This window comes from Plodia interpunctella, chromosome Z (assembly GCF_027563975.2).
Source record: "Plodia interpunctella isolate USDA-ARS_2022_Savannah chromosome Z, ilPloInte3.2, whole genome shotgun sequence".
NCBI classification, from domain to species: Eukaryota; Metazoa; Arthropoda; class Insecta; order Lepidoptera; family Pyralidae; genus Plodia; species Plodia interpunctella.
In genome coordinates this window covers 890,116-907,034 of record NC_071324.2, presented here as the reverse complement: position 1 = coordinate 907,034, position 16,919 = coordinate 890,116, and the positions used below count along the sequence as shown (strand labels likewise).

The 16,919-nt window shown below is 35.3% G+C and overlaps 1 protein-coding gene across 3 annotated transcripts in view; it reads right to left on the bottom strand.

Moving 5' to 3' along the window:
- The window catches only part of LOC128683102 (tyrosine-protein phosphatase corkscrew-like), a 62,436-nt gene that overhangs the window by 4,208 nt on the left and 41,309 nt on the right, over window positions 1-16,919 (bottom strand). For 2 of the 3 annotated variants that reach the window (XM_053768354.1, XM_053768353.1), the window contains exons 2-5: window positions 3,875-5,060; window positions 2,983-3,159; window positions 1,603-1,756; window positions 1,176-1,319 (exon numbers count right to left, since the gene is read on the bottom strand). In XM_053768354.1, coding sequence (XP_053624329.1) covers window positions 1,176-1,319; window positions 1,603-1,756; window positions 2,983-3,159; window positions 3,875-3,880 — 481 coding nt within the window. In that variant the 5' untranslated portion in view covers window positions 3,881-5,060. The remainder of the gene's footprint in view (window positions 1-1,175; window positions 1,320-1,602; window positions 1,757-2,982; window positions 3,160-3,874; window positions 5,061-16,919) is intronic. The other variant, XM_053768352.2, reaches the window with a different exon arrangement.

Below are 16,919 nucleotides of genomic sequence, written 5' to 3'. Positions count from 1 at the left end.
CTTTTATTAATAGGTACATACATTTCAAACTTCACGGTAATTCTTCGCAATGGCTGCGTTGCGTGCCCCCATGCGTTTACTCGCGACCAGGTTCTGTCAGGGGAACTAGGCAGGTCGATTCTCATATATATTTCGTTTGGTTAATCGTATTATACGTCTTAATTTTTATCAGCATTCAATCACTATCATAACATGTTTTTTGTATAGCTTTTGATCAAGTACTTCAGATCGATAGTTTAAGAACTTTAGGCAGTAAGAAAATAAATAATCTAAGAATCCATTCGGCAATGGTCGTTCCGAAAAGCCTGTAGTTTGTAGCTTTTTAAGAAGTTACTTACCATATAATTTAAAACTTTAAGTGAAACATTGCCTGCGATGGTCTAATTTTGAATAAATGATTTGACTTTGACGATAAAATATTGCAAACTCGATCAAGGATCTAAATAGAGTCATTGATATGGGAGACCCGTCCACGCATTGACTTTGAAGCACGTACGGACGGATTTTCCTGCAGTGCCTCCGAAACCAGATCCGCATTGGTCGAGGAAATAGGTAAATTGGTTGAATTAACTAGGCTGATGGCAGGAAGCCAAGGTTCTAGTTAGCATATCTACCTAATCATTATTTTGATACTTCTATAAAGTTATGCTCTATTGACTTATCCAAGTTAACGTGAGTTAAAATGGTACAGTACGTAAAAAATGTGACATTATAAATGCGAAAGTAGTTTGTTACCTCGTCACCTCTTAAAATTTTGCATACATGTAGTTTGAAGCAAGGAGGAGGTCGTAGGGTTTCATTTCGGAAAAACCACTGACCCGGAGAAGACGCGGGCGAAATTTGATACATTACACGAAATCGAACTCATATCAAGGAATAACCGTTCCTGACGATATCAAAGCTTTACCAGAGGTAGACTTTGGTGCAAAGGTCATATGAATAGGCACCTCTCTCTTATCTATTGCCGCTAAATAGTTCGCATTGTTGCGTTCCCGTTTGAAGGGTGAGAGAGGCCGTGTAATGACAGGTTACTGCAGCAAAAGACCCTAGACCACAAAAAGGGCAACGTACGTGACACACCAATGGCGTTGGCAAGCACAGGCTGCGGTGATCATCACCTGATGATGTAGGCATGCCTGTTTTAGCTTCTTAGTAGTATAAAAAAGCAATCTCACAGTTAACACTATCCAAGCTTTCGTTTGAAGACTGCACAGAGCTGGTGGAGTCACATAGTCTGGATGTCCTGATGTAGTTTGCGTTGATGTAATCTGGTTCGGTTCGATTATCGCGACTTCTGAGGATCACGCGAGTCTGGTCGTCTGTAATCAAATCATTGCCATGGTTAGGACTCAGTTTTTTCCCAATCACGTGGAGTAGACAGAGAGGTTGGCAAAAAGGGTCGAAATACAAGAAAATTCAATTGAAAAAAGAAAATTTGGTTTGTTTTTTAAAATTAAGTACCTAGTGATTACCTACTTAATATTAGTTTAAAAATCTATAATTTTGAAACAATGCATTTTCGTAGTCAAAATATTATTAATATATGGATATCTACTATTGCCTTGGGAGTAGGTATAATAATAGAGTAAAAAAGTGGCTCACATGGTAATATATTCCTGTATCTGTTCTTGGAGGAGTTCTCGGATTTGGCGCCCTCGCTGACGGTGAACTGGTGTCGGTCCTCCAGCATGTTCAGGTTCTGGAACTCCCCGTCGAAGCCCGTCCTGCTGTCCAGGCGCTGCTGGTCTTCCATATCCTGGAAATTGGAGTTCACATTGAGGAAGCAGGAGTGGACCAGTGGTTAAGATGCCAGTGTATTCGAAAGTCCCAGGTTTGACTCCTAATTACATCTATGAGGAAAACTCATAGTCTGTCTGTAGGTATACCAGATGACTCTTAACGAAAATGTAGGTAAATTAGTTAACCTTAAATATACAAAAACAAGTATTTTTTAGAAAATTGATAATAAATTAATAATAAGCCCAGAGTCCGGAGTCAGAATCGAATGACGCTGATCGCGTGAGAATGTCAGAGAGAACACATAGGTAATTAGTTCTTCAGAAAGACAAATATCAACAGAAAGCTTGAGTAATTAATTCACAACATCATGAGAAATATGTCGCGTAAATAATTCTTATTATTCCATGCATTTTATGTGGTGACTCCATATAATAAAAATAATTGTACAGTCCCGCATGGCTGTCCGCGTGTTCATTAGCCATTGTATTAGAATGTAATTGTAATTTATCCCCAGGTATGTAATGTATAATTCAATTTGCTGTTAACACGGGGTATCCTCATGATACTACGTGATTATGTGTCGATATTATCATCCATAGGTATATCTATTAATTTGTTAATTATTATTATCTTTTAATAATATTTAACAGAAGCTACCTATAAAATACTAGCAGCATGTGCCGGCTTCATTCGGGAAAAACATAATAAATTAAACACCTGAATCAAATTCTCTATTAGCAATAACCGTGCAAAATCTGTCCGGTAGTTTTTGAGTTTGTCGCGTTCTTATAGACAGACAGACGTGACGTGGGGACATCTTATATACCTACTTATAGTACGTATGTAAGCATTTTATACTAGTCGCATCTTCTGACGCACTTTTCTCCTACCTAGGATTTTCGGGATGAAAAGTACCGCAAAAAGGTATGCGGTCCACCTGAGTTAGTTTTTAGCTTTGGTAAATATTATTTCATTTAGAATATGACGTGAAAAAGTGCCTGTGATACGATCTAGTTCTGTATAAATGATTTTGATGGGAAGTCTCCACAGCCTATGGACACCTGCAATGACACCTCCCATCAAAATCAACGATTCTCACACGCGCGTTGCCGGCCCTGGAAAAATATTTTTACGACCTTGTTGAAGGACTTCTTAAATTTAGCGATTTACACTACAGTCATACCTAGCTAGTCTCTGCAACAGTCTAATCCTTAGATTAGATCAAAGTTATTTTAAACGAACCTGCATTTCCTGGACTTTCTTGTCTATATCGTTCACCTTGAGCTTCGTGCCGCTGACCGGCTGCAACAGTCTCAACACATCTCCCGAGGTCTCGATCATCGGGTACGATCGGAAGTGCTCGATCAGCCCGACCAGGTCGTCAAACTGCTCCCCACTGCCCACATCGTACTTGTTTTGCTGAGGAAGAAACATTATTCATATAGAATAATTTTATTTCAAGTAACCAATGACTCAGAAAACAATTAGTTATACTCATATAACTTGTGGAAAAAATCATAACTAACCTACTAATTCCCGTAGTAGTACTAGTACTGCTATATACAGTATTAGTAGTCGTACTAGTAGCACTAGTACTGCTATATACAGTATTAGTAGTGGTACTAGTAGCACTAGTACTGCTATATATAGTATATGCTTCTAGCTTTCTGTAGAAAACATAACATTGATTGTAAACTGTTAACATTAACTGTGTGGTATTAAAAGTATTTTTATTTACACATATTAGGAATAATAAACTCTAAAAAATGTTTAATTTGCCTATTAGTTTTGTAAAAATTTGAACAGTGATCTTGATTCCTGAAAGTTGACATGTTTTTCTTATAACACTACATACGTATAAATCTAGACGTCATTAGTTCACATTTGTCTCGTAATTTTCCTTCATTACCTACTTACTTTCAATTGAATCCAATTACTAAAATAGTTAGAACGTTTCTTTGTGTTTTACTGGCATGTCTGTCCGTCAGTAATGACCCTATTTGTTAAATTACAGGTCTTCATCTTTCTCGTTAGCAACACGACATGGTTATTTATTTGATTATTACAAATTTATTTTTATTGCTATTTAGTTAAAATAAATAAAAAAATATTTATTGACAAGGTAGGTACTTACATACATAGTAACTTAACATATAATAGTAGAATTATGGGTCTTAAGTGAGAGAAGGAATCGGGATTCCTTTCGGACTGTCAACAAAGAATTTAAACTAGGTCACTCCTGTGTCATGGGGACTCTGTCCGTCCGACAGACTCCGACCACCTACCTACAGAGAAGTTACATTTAAGTAAGTACCTTAAAACTAAGCGGTTTAAAAATTATTTCACTTATTCCCAAACTAGATCAAAACTGTTGTAAAAGATATAAAATACGAAAGTGTTTTACGATAATATGTTTTTTCACAAATTTTGATATGCAAAGCCATAGAATTTGGGGTAAAACCTATACCACACTATAAGGTTGAGGGCCTTTCGTAAAACATCGTAACTCGCTTATTTTGCTTTCACAAAATCTAATTCCAACTTTCACAATTCTTTAGGAATGTTCACCAAATCCCAAGCATAATTTCATAGAATTTCAAGAAATGCCTTCAGACCACGCGCATATGAAAATCAAATTGTAAAATCAAACGAACAATGATTATTTTTTATTTCAATTTCTTTGGTTTTTTTTAAGATAAGTATAAATAAAAATATATTTCGTTCATTATTTGCTCTGAATAAAATATTTCATTTTGACAGGCGCATTCGATTTATTGTTATTAATTTGAAGAAAATATGCATATGATTGAAGTGAGAGTTGCTTTAGAAATTACGACAAATAGCTAATTCATTGTGTGTGAGTGAATACTATAAGGGCCACGCCATGAAATATATAAATTTATGGCAAATTAATAGTCAGCATTCTCAAAGAAGGCTGATGTCAGACATGCAGCCGGTTGTGGAATCGGAACAGAATATTTTTTATTATTTAAGCGTGAAACCGGCGACTGGTACAAATATTCTAAACTTAATAAACAGACAGACATTCACTCATTCCCATTCATGGCAAGCCATATTAAATTGTGACGTCACACACGTAGGCCTTTTCTTAGTCACGGTTTACATCTTGTCCAATAATGTTCGTAATCTTCTTCCTTATGCCGGGTACACACTATCGCAGTAACGTCACACTCAGGTTCCACTTCAGGTAGAAACGCGTTGAGACCCGCTAGCACGAGGCAATACTTCGGACTCGTCGTGAGAGGCAACTGTTTTCTTCAGTTCGAAATGCCAGGGTCAATCCAGGGAAAACGTAAAACCTGACAGGAGAAAAAGCTCTTGCTGGAGAAACTAAGAAATTGGTAAATTGGTTTTATACGAGTACCCTGCTTAGAGTTAAAGTTGACGTCAAAATTGCCTGATAGGCTTTTGCTGTTCCTATATAAAGATTGATATGTTTCTTCATATCGATGCAGATGCCATGTCTACTATTAACGCTACGTATTAGTTATGGATCCTTGTAGTAGCAATTAAATAATTATTGTTTACTTATTTATGATTAATTTGCAGCTTAGATGAGGAAATTATGCAATAATTAATAATAAATTAGTTCTGATTATCAAATGAATTTTCCTAAATAAAAAAAAATACAAGTCATAATAATAATAACTAATCTGTCTCATGTAAAAATTTTCCAGTTGCTTCCTCCGCCGCGTTGGGGCCAGGGGAAATTTTCTACGTAACTTGTCGGTTTACACAACACGTGGCCGTACCAGCCAGTGAGGAAAACAGCATACCCCGAGTTTCCTTTAAAGTTCCTCTCCGTTCTTCGTAAAAGTACACAGCTATTCCCACAGAATACCTGTGTACTTTTACCAAGTTACATACATGTTTTTAGACATGTATGTAGGTATATACTTAGTATTCTAACACGCAACCGATTAGTACAAAACATCGAGAGTATAGACATATAGGTTTGTGTAACCAGAAGGGTCTTAAAAAAATTTCATTAATATCGTCGTTGGTGCCTATGGTCTGATCATTAACTTCGATTGAATACTTCGGTACCTACTAATTCCATGTGTCTGACCACATACGAGTAGAATGTCAAAAACCGTGCGAAGTGGGAAAAGAAAAAAAAAACGAATCGGATTTTTTTGATACGGATATAGCTAAAGACGCCGCGATGACCAGCATTTTCCTATCAACCCTCGAACTTGCTGCAGGTAATAGTGAAAGTTTGTATGAAAAATAATAGAGTTAGTTGTATGCCGCAAGCGGAGCTTATAATTTCAATTTAAAATTTATAATTTTAGTAATGCCCAAGAGATTTATTTCTATCGTGTTTATATTCAACGCTGTCGGATTGAAAATTAACATTTTTCTCATGGTACACGTCATCAAACGTAAACACGCATTGTTGTTTCATTCGTATTGATCGTGAAGACCAGAAAAAAACTAGACTAAACAATGAGTATTATAGACAAACGAACCTGTGTGAAATTAATGCAATTCCATTGGTTAATGTACAAATGCAGCATTGATCAATTGGGTTCTAATGTTCCATATTTAATTCTAGTTTAGGTGAAGTCGATAATTCATTTTTTTTGTTTTTAATCGCTGACAATAGAAGGAGGAGTGTACCCATAAGTATTTAAAAAAAAACATCTATATCAGACTTTTGACAACCTCGGTGGCGCAGTGGTAAGGTTCTTGCCACTGAACCGAGAGGTCCCGGGTTCGATCCCCGGTCGGGTCATTGGGGTCTTGGATGTTTATTTATATATGTATTTATTATAAAATATAGTATCGTTGAGTTAGTATCCCATAACACAAGTCTCGAACTTACTTTGGGACTAGCTCAATCTGTGTGATTTGTCCCAATATATTTATTTATTTATTTATTATTTATTTTATTTGAGGTCCGTACATCATTTCAAGTTGAACAAATACCTACCTAATTGAATTGAAATTGTTAGTATGTTTTTATTCGCTTTTATTTCTCAGGATAACCTGGTAAATTATCTTAAAACACGGGTTTTTTTTTAACCAAATGCTTCAACTATTATTATTAAAACCATAAAAAAACAAATCAATTTAATCAAAAAATCTGTCTGTCCGTGGCATCGTAGCAGAAAGACGGCAAAACCGATTTTTATTTAGTTATTTTTTTATTTTGAAAGATAATTTAATCGAGAATGTTCTTTGGTTTTGAATGTGTGTTGAGCTGTTTGGTAACCGTCAACTCTTTTCTAGCAAAAGAGAGGAGATAAGCAACTTCCGAAGCTTCTTTTCTTTGAAGCGGTGGTGGTGTAATGTTCAAGACGCCCTGCCGCCTGTGGAACAAAAGGTCGTGCCACATGAGTTTGTATACCAATTTGACTCATGTAGTTTTCATCGACCACCACTTGCTTCCTGCAGGAAACCTGCACACTGGTTGATAGTTATTAACTTATGTGTGAAATGGAGAAGGCCATGGCAAACCACTCCATTAATAATGCCAAGAAAGTTGTTGTGTGTGTTTAATACCACGACCCTCAGCCATGAGGAATACGACTATGAAGAAGAACTTCCATAGGCCAGTTTATGACCTCATGGTCAGAAGATGAGAATAATTTAAATTTGATTTTTATAATATTATTTATTAGGCCATTCCCTCCGAGAAGAGTCTATTATCTTTTTACTTAATACCCTTTGATTGGCTTTTACTATCTGCTCGGGAGACATTCGGTTTTCCCTTTGCACAAACAAATGTCCAAATTAATAAACTACCGACCACTTTAAAATTTAGGGCCTGATTCACCTCTTGCTGATAAAGTATCAGATAGCCTAAATGTGACACGTCAAAATTTGTGTTTCATAATTGTTGGTTAAGAATGGAGTGCTGGCTGGCCTTCAATTAGTCCCTTAAAGACCCCACATAATAATTTATTTACCGTGAACCTTTGAAACTAAAACTTAAATCAAGAAATCCTTTCTAGCCTTTTCAATCATACTTGGAGTTTTGTAAGCAGGGCAGTAAAAAAGTGAACAGTTTACTTACTGCAATACCTATTATTTGAATCGGTAATATTTGAAAACTTACTCCAGTGCTCTATCAGTTAATCAATGAATAGTTTTGTACACTTAATATCAGACACAAAATAATTGCATTCTAAACAATAATACACTTTCAACACGATTTTAAAGCACATCATTTGATCTGACACAATTTGATAGATAACCTAGAAGCAATCTCCCCATGCGCAACTCAAAATCTATTCCTATATGCCCGGTCAATATTATGCACTTTACCTTCAAACAGGTTATGTTATCCTAGTAAATTTTTGGAGCTGGGATGCATCTGGGGATTGCACTTAGCTTGTACGCATGTCACACATAGGTAACTAACTCCGCTCGCTGTGCCAAGAGGTGCACTAGAAGCAAGAGGATTTGACCCGGGGACAAAAATTGGAACAATTTCTGTTTAAGTAATTTTCTCGTAAATTTTGTTCGACAGTAGCGACGTCGTCTACGTATGTTTGTTAATCTGTATTATGCACTAGTGCATACAACGAATGCAGCGCAGGTCCGAAATGGGTAACTTCAGTGCCATGCGCAGTGTGCACTACGCAATGGCCCTTACTATGTGACTGCGTTTCATTTATTTCTTGCTTTTATTGCATTTCCTGTCTTGTCTGTCCGTCTGTGTGTCTATATAAATCAAATCTTGCAAGTTTACTTCCGTTTGTCTAACAGTGTTGGCATTTGCCACACCGTCGCATTGTTATGATAAGCTCGATCCATAGATCAACAAAACAATACTTAACGTCTACCTTACGAACTGATGTAAACGCGCCGGGCAAATACCATATATATCTATTGTCTCGATGTCCGCGTTGGCTCGACCAATAAAATATTTTTCTTCATGACGATAGCATAAACTTGCGTTAATAGTACATTATTCACCGAGGCAAGAAAGTAAAGGATTCCTCCATCGAGGGAGACATGTTAAGCCCGAGACGTAGTCGAGGGAATGGAAGGGAGGGTTAAGAAAATACATGCTTGACTCGGGTGATTAATAAATCACCCCAGTCAAGCATGTATTTTCTTCCGAGTGATACATAGTGCTTTATACGACACCTGCCTACAGGGATAATTAAATAAGATTTTTATCAGCAAAAGGTTATTCATTAAAGCTTGTGCACTTTCGTGAATCAACGTTGGTGTTAAAATATCTTCAATACTGTCACTAGACGACGATGTCGAATGTCGATATATAATCAAATATACAAGAAGTATTAAAAATTTAAAAGAAACTAAAAATTGAAAACAAAATTCAACAATTTTCTAATGCCCAAAGCATTCGCGGTATTTTTTTTTTGTTCATAAAAGTCAGGCCAGCCAGTCTCAATTTATGAGAAATTAAAAGAAATGTACGTTAGTGACCAGTGATGGAAGTCTGCTGACGAGCATCATGTATTGGAATATGATTTTTTGTGACCTTATCGTTAATATAAATATGCTGCAGCTAACAAAGTTGTGTAGGCGTTAATGTATATTCAATTTCAATTTATTTTCGTGACATCATAGTAATTAGTAAGACAATCTCTACCACGTCATGAATTCCTGGTAGCTGCGTCTACTAAACATGCACTTTGGCGAGGTTAGTTTGCCAAAGTGCATATTTGCACTTTCGCATTTAAATAAATAAATAAATAAATAAATAAATGAGGACAAACCACACATATTGAGCTAGCCCCAAAGTAAGTTCGAGACTTGTGTTATGGGATACTAACTCAACGATACTATATTTAATAATAAATACATATATAGATAAACATCCAAGACCCGGGCCAATCAGAAAAAGATCGTTTTCCATCATGACCCGACCGGGGATCGAACCCGGGACCTCTCGGTTCAGTGGCAAGAACTTTACCACTGCGCCACCGAGGTCGTCGCATTTAGTGGCCACATAAAATAATCTAAAATAAACAACCCAAAAAAATAAATTTACCTAGCTAATTTGACAATAATTACCCTTGTTGAAAACCAACGAAATATAATTTAATTGAGAATCAAAATATTATTATTATAAATATTACAATTTTTAAATTTATCTTATGTGTTAATATGTGTTAGCATTTTGATTTATCAATGCAATCGAATGTTTTCTTTTAAATGCAAAGTAATTATTTTGCTTTAGTAGTAAAATATAAATGCAAAAACAAAATAAAATCGGATTTTAGCGCCATTTTATTGCAATAACAATTTAAGTGAGATATCTTCACTTCTTTATGTGTCCCTAGTAGATAGATGCACTAAAGGGCGCTTCGAGGTTAGGTTTATAGGTTATGTGCATTGCTTCCAATTCAAAGGAAGATAGGTAAAATAAAAGAAAATTAAACAATACCGAATATAAAAGTATTGCATTTTTTAGTTCTGAAAAGCATTTTTTAAGTATAATAATAAAATTAAAACTTTACGTTAATGTGAAGTTTCTGAAATGCTTTAATGTCATCTACTAGTATTTCAATTTTGTTACAGTAACCTATTTTCTGAATCCAGATTTTTTAAATATGGCCCTATATATTATTGTAACAATTGCTTCTTCAAGCTATAGCGTCATTTGGTATTACTTTTTATACAATTGTTAATTTTATAAAATTGTTCATTAAAAACGTTTAAATGTTCATGCATTCATAAAAATGGTTGACAACAACCGATTTAGCTGAAATTTTTGTGCATAAAAATTGAGTTGCAAGATTCTGTCGGATTTGCATCGTTAAACTTCATTTGACAATTTGTTTCAAAATCAACTTTACAAAGCGTTTCATTTTACCTATTCATTAATCTCATTCCACTATGATCTACTACTAGAATCTACAGATAAATTTGAGAATCTTTTTCTTCATTTAACTTTCTATGGGTAACTGGATAAATGGATTTAAATTTCACCTCTCAAAATGTTATCAACAAATCAATGCAGTCCGAACAAGTCCAGCAATAGTAGCGTATATCTTATTCTATCATCGCGCGAATTGCAATGTAGGCATTCTATACGCCCCTTTTCAGGAAGCCACCCCACAGTTTCAGGCAAGCGAGAGGAAAGATGTCGCCATATAACAATAATTGCAGTTATATCGTTTTCACCTACGTGTCATCCATGCATTCCTAGTATTTAGATGAGTGCCAAAATTGCGCTGTGGAGTGGAGCGTATAAATTTCAGTCGAGCGCGTATGAAATGATGAATATTTATTTCATCAACATATTCAATATAACTTTGGTATCCCGGTTTGTATGGGTCCGTGACTGGTACCAGATGGTACAGACAACAGCACATCAAGTTACGATACATGAACCACTATAGCGTGGTAATAGCGGCGAGTTTGCAATGAATTTGGGTAGGTTGATGTGCTGTTGACTGTATCAGACGGTACCAGTGCCTGCATGCAGGCTACATTCACGATTACACAAATGCAATTCGCCTATCTTCAATATTTTAAATGACAATATAATTAATAAATAACTTTATAATTTTAAAGAAACTTTTCCACACTGCCCCCGGCATTAACTAATAAAAACAAAATCAATATTTATTTCTTCATAATGTTGCAAGATAAAAATTCTGAAATCCTGGCAACATTTTATGATGTGATTGACTGTATCAGACGGTACCAGTGCTTGCATGCAGGCTACATTCACGATTGCACAAATGCAATTCGCCTAACTTCAATATTTTAAATGACAATATAATTAATAAATAATTTTATAATTTTAAAGCAACTTTTCCACACTGCCCCCGGCATTAACTAATAAACACAAAATCAATACTTATTTCTTCATAATGTTGCAAGATAAAAATTCTGAAATCCTGGCAACATTTTGTGATGTGATTTTGTTGAGATCATCTTACATTTTATGGGTGCCTAGTATATGAGAGCACTTACATAGGCGTGGGAGGGACACAGGCAGGTGCACTATACCGAAATTGATAAAAAAGCTTGATAAAAAAATGGTTTAAAATGTGTTTCCTTTTATTTTCTTACAGTGATAAACGAATTAATTATCTATAGATTTTTTGGGTGCACATTTCGAATAGTGTGTTCAACATACACAAACAAGATATTTCTTCATAAATGCAGTTTTTAAACCCCAGCGCAGAATCATTTTATAAGCTTGAGACATTTTGTGTTTTTGCTTCATAGCTCCTAAAGTATTATTTTGTTTGAAATTAACACAATTGAGAGTGAGCAATCGGAATTTTCAAAATATTATCGAAGTATATTTCCGCGTGTGGTTCCATCCTAGAATAGGATCACGTTGTATCTCACCGTTGATGTCATACGAGGCGAGTAAGGGGCGCAGCCTAGGCAGCTGATAGGCATTAATAGCATTCCTAAGGAGGATTGACGTCAGGCAAGCGGCCGTAACTTTTTTTAAGGTTATTCTTTACGCTGTTTCGCGGTTTCGCGACGTGACAGCCCCTAATGCAATTGGGAATTGGCGGGGATGTGGTTAAGAGTGCTTTAGATGTCATTTTGTAAATATAATACAATACAATAAAACAAATTACGGGGTTTAAGTTTTTCAATGAGTACCTAATTTCAGAGATTAGCGTGTACAAACAAACTCATGAGACTTGTATGTTTACTAGTAAAAAATTAGTAGTATTTTCACTAATAATAATACTATTCTCACTTAATACTTTTAATACTCTTTAATCTTATTATTATTAATTAATACACTTTCTTATATGGAAATTTTCCCGGATCCTTCCTCAATATGCTCAGGGTGAACTGCAGGTATTTGTACAAAAGTAGATCCACCTAGAAGCGGTGGTGGTGTAATGGTTAAGACCGCCTGTGGATCGAAAAGTCCCAGGTTCGAATCCTACTCGTGCCACATGAGTTTGTATACCAATCTGACTCATGTATAGTAGTTTTCATCGACCACCACTTGCTTCCGGTGAAGGAAAACATCGTGAGGAAACCTGCACACTGGTTGATTATTAACTTGAGTGTGATGTGGAGAAGGCAATGGCAAACCACTCCATTAATAATGCCAAGAAAGTTGTTACGTGTGTGTTTCATTCCATGTAATGACCACAACCCTCAGTCGTGAGGAATACGACTATGAAGAGAGATCCTTAGGAATTCAAATTTATATTTTAAATAATATTACTTAACGTTCGAAATAATTAGTAATGTAATTACTATACACGATAACACGACCCGTGTCGTAAATATTAAATTAATTCACAGACGTGATGCTAAATAGTGTTTATTTACTTATAAAAGTTCATTCAAATATGTTATATACAATTATGCACATACAAATCAGTTTTCCTTATTTTTTATGTTGTACCTAGAATTGAATAACTATGACATAATGATTTTTATACGTACCTATACTAGCTTTTGCCCACAACTTTGTATGTGAGTAAAAATCCGTTTCCCGCGGGAATTTCAGGAAATCCCTTCTTAGTGCGCCTCTACACTGTTCTAGGAACCTACACACCAAATTTCAGCTTTCTACGCCCAGTAGTTTCGGCTGTGCGTTGTTAGTCAGTCAATCAGTCACTCCGTAACGCAAGAGTTTTATATATATATATAGATGCAAGATTATCTTGTCTGATTGCCATCTACGGCAGGCTTACTCATGACATAAAAGCCTTGATGATAGGCGACAACGGCATTTCCGAAAAACTAATCTTGATTTTAAGGCGTCGCAGCTGGAATGCAACTAAGACCACGCTCAGATGTGAAAGTTTAGCGTAGGCAAATAAGATTATGATGATTTTTGATAGATTTTTCTGCGATTTTGGGCGTAATTTTTCATGTATTTCTAGGTTTTAGTTCATAGCTTGATCACTAGAAATAATTCGGTCCATACTTTATTTATTACTTGTGTTAATATAGTGCTTGCATTCTGCTAATTCGTTAGATAACCAATATCCTTGTTAGTGCAAAAAATGTTATTATTTAACTAGTTAATAATTATAAAGTAATAGTTGTTTGAATTTTAAAGCGGGACTCTTCTAGGAGCGCCCACTTACCCTGAAATGCATTGCGTATGACAGAGATACAATTATACGTTTCAGCTGTGAAAGGAGTGAGACGCAATCATTTCAGTTTTCAGCTGCATTGATATTGACGCAGTTTCCACGTCCGACGCATCTGTAGTGCAAGCGAAACTCCTATTTGCTTATGCGATCCTGGTGTTAAAACACGATGTTTCGTTATAAAGATATTTGTCATTCAATGTTCTCCATTGGGATCGTTAACTCACATAACGGATTTTCATCACGGAAGTATTGTTAGGAACTTTATCCACCTGGATTTTCATTCCATTCGAACATTCTCACGACACAGTGGTTAAAATGTTGAATTGTTGAATGCAAAGGAATATTTTTACATTGTTTAATTTACTGTCGTGGAAACTTAATACTGAATTGTAACTTCAATTTTTGAGCTAGAATTTGTAAACCTTTATAAATTTGTTAATAAAAGTATAAATGTGACAACATGTATGTCCTTCTTTTACGTCAAAACAGAGCATTGTTATGACGTGATGATGATTTTGGTATGTAATAACATCGATTCGATTCGAGATCGTCTTTATTAATAAAACATAAGAAAGTAACAAATACTTTTACGTAATATTAGAGAAATATCAAGACTATCTCCAACGTTTTATTTAGTCCTGGTAGTTGATATTCCACTGATGCACTTGCAAACGAATGCAACCGAAAAGTGCATGAAATGTAGATAAAGTCAGCACTTCCATTTTATGAGACCCTGGTAGTTGATAGTGGTAGTGATGCATTTGCGTATTTATTAAGAACATATCCAGTGCAATTCATAAATTATTCCTGTGAAAAAAAAAGTTACCATTGATATTCAGCCAACCAAAAATCATTTTGCATAATACGACAGCTGCAAAACGTTTACGACATATCAAAATATTCCTTCACGCTTAGGAAATAAGAAATAATATAATGTATAGCAGTTTAGTAGGCGGGGTCCTTGTATTAAATTTAATCTTTTTTTTATTTTACCTGTGGGTAAACTTACATCGTGTATTTGCTATCAATTCAAATAGAAATAAACAACGCTCAACGGCTAATTCTAAGCAATAAACTTGTATCGTGGCTCCGATGAACATAAACCATACAACAAGCAAGAAAAAATAAATTTCCATGGCAATAGGTACGAATTAAATATCAAGTAGGTTCTCGATCTGGCGGACGGTCGTGGTGACCACTGCACCGTGGAAGTCGAATAGATTAAACTAGCAGGTAAAACGGGTGTTTACCGCTGAGCAGTCTAGGTCATATGTTTAGTTGACGAAATTTTGAATGGGATTATTCGTTATTTCTTTTCACCCTCGTTTAATTACCCTAAAGGTCAAATTTTTTAAAAATTCTGAAACACGGATTTCATCATTTTTGTTGCATAGCATTTGTGTTTGTTGCATAGCATTTCGAGTGTCATGTGGATCAGTAAAGATTTTCGTTATTTTTCATACAAACTATACCCCAAATTTTTACCCCTTTAGGGGTCGAACCCTTTTGAAAATTCCTTTCTTATCTGAGCACTACGTAATAACATAAAGCTACTGACCAAATTTCGCGTTTATAGCTTCTATGGTTTAGGCTGGGCCTTGATTAGTAAAAAACGCTTGTTCTTTTATATATATGGTATATATAGATTGTGAAAATGGCGGACAAATAGCAGACGAGAATACTTTATGCTGTCATAGCAACATGTGACGTTAGTAGCTAATGGAGTTGCATACGAATATGTGTTATTTTCATCTTTACTCGTATCTTCATAGTCATATTCCTAATGGCTGAGGGTCGTGGTCATTACGTGGAATGAAACACACACAATAACTTTGGACTCAATGGAGTGGTTTGCCATTGCCTTCTCCATTTCACACACATGTTTGCAGTGGTGGTCGATGAAAACTACTACACATGAGTCAGATGGTATATAAACTCATATGGCACAAGTAGGATTCGAACATGGGACCTTTCGATTCACAGGCGGACGTTACACCACAACGCTTCTCGTATAAAAAATTACTAAGTGAAACTTCTGAACCGATTCCCTTCAATAAGGTAACTCGTGGAACGTCACATATTAAAATTGCAGTACAGAGAATGATCCGGCGGCGGTGACCGAAGTTGGCAACTTTAAAAAAATACTTCTAAATTTTATTTTCTTAACAACAGCAGCGACGTCCTCACAGGCTAGGTAACTTTGCCAACCCCTATTCCCTATTATCGAGTCTAGACCACCTCTTTCGTTTTATATGTTCCTAGTAGGAAATATCCACTGAAACTATACGTATTGTTGTTCAGGACCTGATTGGTTTAGATGATAGCAAGAAACTTCAAATATTTATAATAATTTCAATACCTGCATATTTTTATTATATCCTTGTCATTTCTACATTCACAAATGAAGCCACTTGTTGTGCTTTTTGAGTTAATTCAAATTCCACTACGATACGAGACACGTATGTAAGAAAGATTCGAACTTTAGACTGCCGATTTATCTTTTGACAATGCTGGTGAACATATGCGTCCCGTCTATAGTATATCATAAATAAAATAAAATTCCTTTGTATGTCGTTGTCAAACACCAAATAGTCGTAATAACCATACATTTCAATAATATCTGCTTTAAAATTACGTTACAAAGTTCCACGCGAACTTATTTTATAAAAATTAAATCCAACAATTGCAAACAAATATCATATGCTAAATATCCGCTGTCTACGGCCAAATTTATTGGTGAAAATTCCAATAGATAATACTTAATCAATCGCACCAACCAAGATAGTACTTAATCAACCGCACCAACAAATGTGTGTACGTATTATTTAATAATTAGATTGTATATATGTACTAAAACAAAAAAAGCTTGCGTCTAAAGTATTAATTTTTCGAAGATTAAAAATATTATACAACCAATACTACAAAATCTAACTTACAGCTAAAAACAAACAAAAATACATATGATCTTCGAATTCAAAATAAACTTGACCAGATTATACCACGGATTAATTAAATGAACTGAGAACATTTAACAGCATCAATACTTTTAAAAAGAAACAAGTTCTTTATCGCAACCTGCGATATTTAATTTATGCGTGTAATTTAGTAAATTATATTTTATCTCATTTGGAG